We start from the raw sequence: 6,533 nt of genomic DNA on the forward strand, positions 1-6,533 counted from the left end.
TTAAAAGACACTTATTCCTTGGAAGGAAAGTTATGACCAACCTAGATAGCATATTCAAAAGCAGAGACATTACTTTGCCAACAAAGGTCCATCTAGTCAAGGCTATGGTTTTTCCAGTGGTCATGTATGGATGTGAAAGTTGGACTGTGAAGAAAGCTGAGCACCAAAGAATTGATGCTTTTGAACTGTGGTGTTGGAGAAGACTCTTGAGAGTCCCTTGGACTGCAAGGAGATCCAACCAGTTCATTCTAAAAGAGATCAGTCCTGGGTGTTTGGAAGGAATGATGCTGAAGCTGAAACTCCAGTACTTTGGCCATCTCATGGGAAGAATTGACTCACTGGAAAAGACTCTGATGCTGGGATGGATTGGGGGCAGGAGAAGAAGGGGATGACAGAGGGTGAGATGGCTGGATGGCATCACTGACTCGATAGACATGAGTTTGAGTGACCTCCAGGAGTTGGTGATGGATAGGGAGTCCTGGCATGCTGGGATTCATGGGGTCACAAAGAGTCAGACATGACTGACCGACTGAACTGAACTGAAATCAACTATGTTGTTTTATTTAAGCTTCTGCCTTAAAAACTATGTTTCTTATTCAATAGGATTTTTAAGGCTCTCCTCACCCCCTGCTTCTTTTTTTCCTTGTCTGACATGCTTGAATCCAGGGTATCCCACCTCTTCACAAATTAACCAGAAAGTCCTCAGGAGATACACTCAAAACATAAATGAGTTTTTATAAGCTCCCACATCCCTGAGTCTGTATCTTAAAATACATACATCTGGTGCTTTGATGCAAAGGCATCTCTCATGACCAAAACCTCCTGTGGAGTATTTGAACACATGTCTTTGCACTAGTTCAGAGCTACACAAGGAGGGCATTTACACAAATGGCATTCCGGGCATTGATACCACTTAAAACGCAGACCTCCATGAGCAGCAGGTCCTCTTACCCACCAGTCAAGCAGAATGTGCTCTTCTGCCCTTTCTGGACTCTAAGAAGCTACCCTATCATTCCAGACTATGACCCCCCATCACCTCCTTTTTTCTTTTTTTCATTTTGCTGAATCTACCTAGACTTCTAAAAGAAAACATTGGTGTTAGACTTTTTGTCTGCTTGTACGTTTTTTTCCAGAAGACCCCTGAGATACAAAGAACACAAAACTAATACAATTAAAGTTTAAATAAAATTAAAAAAAAAAGAACTGGTAACTCCTCTCACAGCTGGTCATTGGCTCAGGGATATGAAGAGCTTGCAATTTAGTTTAGTCCTGGGGCAAAAACGCAGCTGAAATGGGAACCGTTTCTTTTTCATTCATTCCTGTTTTCTTCTATTAACAAGAACCAACAGAATTTACATCTCAAAAGAGTAACCTGTCACCAAAAGAAATATTCTAATTACAAGACCAGTATTTATTTGTCATTTCAAAAAAACAAGAACAAAGAAAATCATGTTAAAGAAACACCTATAACCTCAACCTACAGGAATTACCACTGTGGACAGTTAAGCATTTCTACTTTCCATTTCATCTTGTTCACAAACATGAAAAAATAAGTCTAGAGAGATGTGGGAAGTTCACATTATTTCAAAGAACCAGTGTTTTTCAAAGTCTCTGCAAGAAAAGATAGTTTTGTTTCTTAAAAAAAAAAAAATCTTCTTATGTAGTTCAGTTGAGCTCCTCCCATTTCTGATCTGAAACCCAGTGACCTGATTCTGAGACACTGTCCTCTTGGAAGCTGTCACCAAATAATGTAAACTCATTACCAAGAGATCCAGAAGAATGACGAATATGAAGTTTATCTTCACTTCACTTCTAGCACTGGCCCTTCCAGGTAACTGAGTCCTGTCCTGCATCTGAGTTGCCCTCCTGGAGGAGGCAGCCTGAATGAGCCTTGGTTGAGGTCTGCTTTGTGTTCCAGGGCTGAGGAGAGCAGACTGGATCAGATCCCAGGAGTCAGAAGTGTCTGGAGAAGAGGGGAAGACTGTGAGCCTCTTTTGTAATTATTATACTTCATCTAAGAGCTTCATTAGTCTCCTCTGGTATCGACAGTATCAAAATCAGGCACCAGAATATATTCTCTACAGACAATGGGGGTCCTCTGGAAAAGGATATGCCAGTTTTGCCACAGAACGGTTTTACTCAGATAATACAGCCAACACAACAAATTTGTACATCAAAAAGGTGGTGCCTGCAGACACAGCCTTGTATCTCTGTGCCCTGGAGAGGCACAAAGAGAATACTGCATAGGGTGGCCGTACAAGAACATCAACGCACAGGAGGAAGCAGAATGTAGCACCCAAAACCACACTGAGGAAACCAGAATTGAAAGAGACACATGTACCCCAATGTTCATCGCAGCACTGTTTACAATAGCCAGGACATGGAAGCAGCCTAGATGTCCATCGGCAGATGAATAGATAAGAAAGCTGTGGTACCTATACACGATGGGATATTACTCAGCTATTAAAAAGAATGCATTTGAATCAGTCCTAACGAGGTGGATGAAACTGGAGCCTATTATACAGAGTGAAGTAAGTCAGAAAGAAAAACACCAATACAGTATACTAACGCATATATATGGAATTTAGAAAGATGATAACAATGAGCCTATATACGAGATAGCAAAAGAAACACAGATATAAAGAATAGACTTTTGGACTCTGTGGGAGAGGGCGAGGGTGGGATGATTTGAGAGAATAGCACTGAAACATGTATATTATCATATGTGAAATAGATCGCCAGTCCAGGTTCGATGCATGAGACAGGGTGTTCAGGGGCTGGTGCACTGGGATGACCCTGAGGGATGGGATGGGGAGGGAAGTATTGTACAATACTTTACAGTACTGTAAAGTAATTAGCATCCAATTAAAATAAATTAATTAAAAAATACACACTGATTTTTTTTTTTTGTAAGACACATCATGGTAGTTTGGAGATATGAGATCAGAAAAATTCTGCTCTGACTACATTACAGCTATTCAGTTGTAAGCAAATAGCTTAAGCTTTTGGAATTCTTATTTCCTGAAATTAGAGATAATAATACCATATTTCTTTGTCAGTTCTTACCTTTCCAGTTGGAGACAGGAGGCCAAGTGAGTAAGGGAAATTTTCACACAGGCTGCTTGAGTCAGAGGACACCTGCTGCAATGGTTCAAACCACACTTCTAACTGTCTACTACCATCCAAAGCCTAGCATCTTTGTACAAATGTTGGACAGGGTGTAAAAGACAAAGTAAGACTTTAAACCTAATTCATTATAAACTGTGATAGCACAAGCAGCCTTGTTAGCCTTGTGATACCACAAGCGGCTTCCAGGCTAGAAACCTAGGGTTCCTACAGTTCACAGTGAAGCCCTCACCAGCCTCACTGTAGCTGAATAACTGCACCAGTCATTATAAGAGAACTTATTTCTACATAAACAAAATGTTTTTCAAGTCTTAGCTCCAAACTTTGTAGCTAGTGTGAAACAACTGAGGACTCTTCTCAATTCTAGCTCAGCATCCTGGCTCTTCCTCCTCTCTTGAACTGGAGGCACCAGCTTTATGGTTCGCTGCCCCCTAAATTCTCTTCCTTAGTTGTCCCAGACCCACTGACAGAGGCCCCCCACTCCCTGGAATGCACTGTGTATGTCTCCAACTCATCTTTTACATGGATAAATAAGAAAAAGCAACCTTCAGCTCTTCACTCTAGAGTAGACCAGTCAGTGGAAGATTGAACTGATTGTGCCAAGCATTCAGAAATCTCCATTGACCTCTCATGGGAAACAACTTTTGGTCTCAAAGAAAGAAGATAAGTTAAAGCTATAATCTTCATAATTAATTTTGTCTGATGATTGTTTTAAAATAGTTAAAAATTGTGGAATCTAAACTATGGCACAAATGAACTTATCTATGAAACAGAAACAGACTCACAGACCTAGAAAACACACTTGTGGTTGCCAAGCGGGGTGGGGGAAAGATGGATTAGGATTAGCAGATGGATAGACCAAAAGGTCCTACTGTATAGCACAGGGAACTATGTTCAATATCCTGTGGTAAACCATAACAGGAAGGAATACAGAAAGGAATGTGTATATGTATAACGGAATCACATCACTTTGCTACATACCAGAAATTAACACATTATAAATCAACTATACTCCAATAAAAAAGTTATATATTGAATTGTCTTTAAGAGATGAATACCTTCTCATTTTTAAAAAGTTGGAACATTATTGGAACATTACAGGTAAGGCATAAGTCCTTCCTGCTCACATCTTCATCTGGTCTCTTCTCCTAGAGGTAAATGCTGCTTTAGGTTTATATGGTAATATATATTACAGCCCTTTATCATAATTAATATGGGCATATATGTATACATGTACTCATGGAAAATATGTACTGTTATTTTGTGACATTTTTACATAAATGTTAACAGACATGTTTTACTCAGCAACTTCCCTTTATTTTACTCACAAAATAGTCTTGAAGACAACCCATGTTAATAGATAGAGATCATTTCATTTCCTTTTAATTCATGCAAAGTAATTCATTGTATCAATGTTAATACATATGTTTTACTCAGCAACTTCCCTTTATTTTACTCACAAAATGGATTTGAAAACTAGCCATGTTGATAGATAGAGATCATTTCATTCCCTTTTAATTCATACAAAGTAATTCATTGCCTCAATTGTCTTCATCTTATTTAATACTACCAGTAATAGTAATAATACAATTCCTCTATGAGGTAGTGAACCAAGGCTTAGAAGATTAACTGACCAACATCACATGACTAGTAAGTGGCAGAATGGAACACAAATCAAATCTTCTGACTTTATTTAGAAGGTATTTCTGAATCTAGTCTAGGTTTTTCTTGTTTCTCATTGTCACCATGCTCAGTGACCAGGAAGAAGACTTTCTTCACAGAAACCCCTTTCTCCAGAGCCAACAAAGGTCTGTCTAGTCAAAGCTATGGTTTTTCCAGTAGTCATGTATGGATGTGAGAGTTGGGCTATAAAGACAGCTGAGCGCCGAAGAATCGATGCTTTTGAACTGTGGTGTTGGGAGAAGACTCTTGAGAGTCCCTTGGACTGCAAGGAGATCCAACCAGTCCATCCTAAAGGAAATCAGTCCTGAATATTTATTGTAAGGACTGATGTTGAAGCTGAAACTCCAATACCTTGGCCACCTGATTTGAAGAACGGACTCATTGGAAAAGACCCTGATACTGGGAAAGATTGAAGGAGGGAGGAGAAGGGAATGACAGAGGATGAGATGGTTGGATGGCATCACTGGTTCAATGGACATAAGTTTGAGTAAACTCCGGGAGTTGGTGATGGACAGGGAGGCCTGGTGTGCTGTGGTTCATGAGGTCACAAAGAGTTGGACACGACTGAGTGACTGAACTGAAATGAACTGAATCTGAATATATGGCTTATATAAATCGCTGCTCATTTGGCATGATTCTTATGGTTCTTGGGCAGGATAGCAAAACCCCTCTCCTCCATATTTGTAAACTTTCCTATAATGCAACTCTGGTTGATGCTGCCAAGTTTTTCCTTCATTCCTTTCTCTCCAATCAAAGAAAACTATGTCTCTTCAAAATGCTCAATAACAGGGAATCAAGCCTGATGTTGAAATCTAATAGGAAACATAAAAAGGATTAAACTCAGATAACTGTGGGGAATAGTGACATGATGGAGTGTCGACATATTGTATTGGTTGTCATGTTTCCACCTGTGGCTGCAGCATCGCGCACAACTCCAGTGCTCTGCATGAGGCTGGCCATGCACACAGAGCAGAGTGGAGCCTTGGGCTTGTCAGAACACACCAGATTTTACTCAGGGAGATCAGAGGACTGCCCACATGTGCTGCCCAAGACTGCCATGGGCAGTTGTAATTCCATCTTCCTCAGCAGGGACTGAGTCACCTGGAGGTGGAAGCTTTTCTGAAAGATGCTTGCAGTGAAGGAGAGGGAAAGAGTAAAAGAGATCAGGCTGCAATTTCTTCTGCAGTCTTCTTCAGACACTGGGGCTTGTAGAGGTTCTAAACAGGTTGTCCAGAACTATTGCACTGTGAGTCACAGATCCAGCCTGGCCTGTTCTCTGTTGCTACTTTTTCTGCTGGTTTCAGCAGCACTCAAAGAATCATTCTATCCTAACCTGGCATCTTTACAGAAGGGGGATCTTGGCTCTGAACTGCAAATACTTTACAAGTAATCCAGTTATTTTCTTTCTTGGTTTAGGTGGCGTCCCAGTGGGGAGATATGATATTTTTCAAGTGATTGTTTGAAGTTCAGCAGCTTCTAGGAACAGACAATTTTCTGAGAACTTGCAGAAAGCAGCCAACACTGTCATTCTCACCATCTGAGCTGTGAAGCCAGGAGACTAGAAGGAGTATGTCTGTGCACTCAGGATGCTCACAGTAAGAGGAACAATGAAAACTGTAAGACCAAAACCTCAGAGCTTGTACCCCAGACTCACCTGCTGCAGGAGCTGATGAGGACCCTCAGACCCTAAACGGAAAAGCATAACTGAAGAATGGAAAGGAAAC

The 6,533-nt window shown here is 40.6% G+C and overlaps 1 long non-coding RNA gene and 2 gene segments (V, D, J or C); 2 read left to right on the top strand and 1 right to left on the bottom strand.

Moving 5' to 3' along the window:
* LOC104981963 overlaps positions 1-6,533 on the top strand; it is a 916,007-nt gene that overhangs the window by 517,918 nt on the left and 391,556 nt on the right.
* LOC104981969 overlaps positions 1-6,533 on the bottom strand; it is a 62,364-nt gene that overhangs the window by 2,762 nt on the left and 53,069 nt on the right. The window contains exons 1-2 of one of the 2 annotated variants that reach the window (XR_824452.1): positions 3,067-3,183; positions 1,764-1,963 (exon numbers count right to left, since the gene is read on the bottom strand). This is a non-coding gene — a long non-coding RNA (uncharacterized LOC104981969). Of the gene's footprint in view, positions 1-1,763; positions 1,964-3,066; positions 3,184-6,533 lie in introns of those variants that run through there. The other variant, XR_824451.1, reaches the window with a different exon arrangement.
* Positions 1,213-2,326, top strand: LOC104981968. The segment is given in 2 exon segments: positions 1,213-1,831; positions 1,919-2,326. Coding segments are annotated over 2 exon segments (381 nt in total).

This window comes from Bison bison, unplaced genomic scaffold (genome assembly GCF_000754665.1).
Source record: "Bison bison bison isolate TAMUID 2011002044 unplaced genomic scaffold, Bison_UMD1.0 scf7180017864526, whole genome shotgun sequence".
NCBI lineage: Eukaryota > Metazoa > Chordata > Mammalia > Artiodactyla > Bovidae > Bison > Bison bison.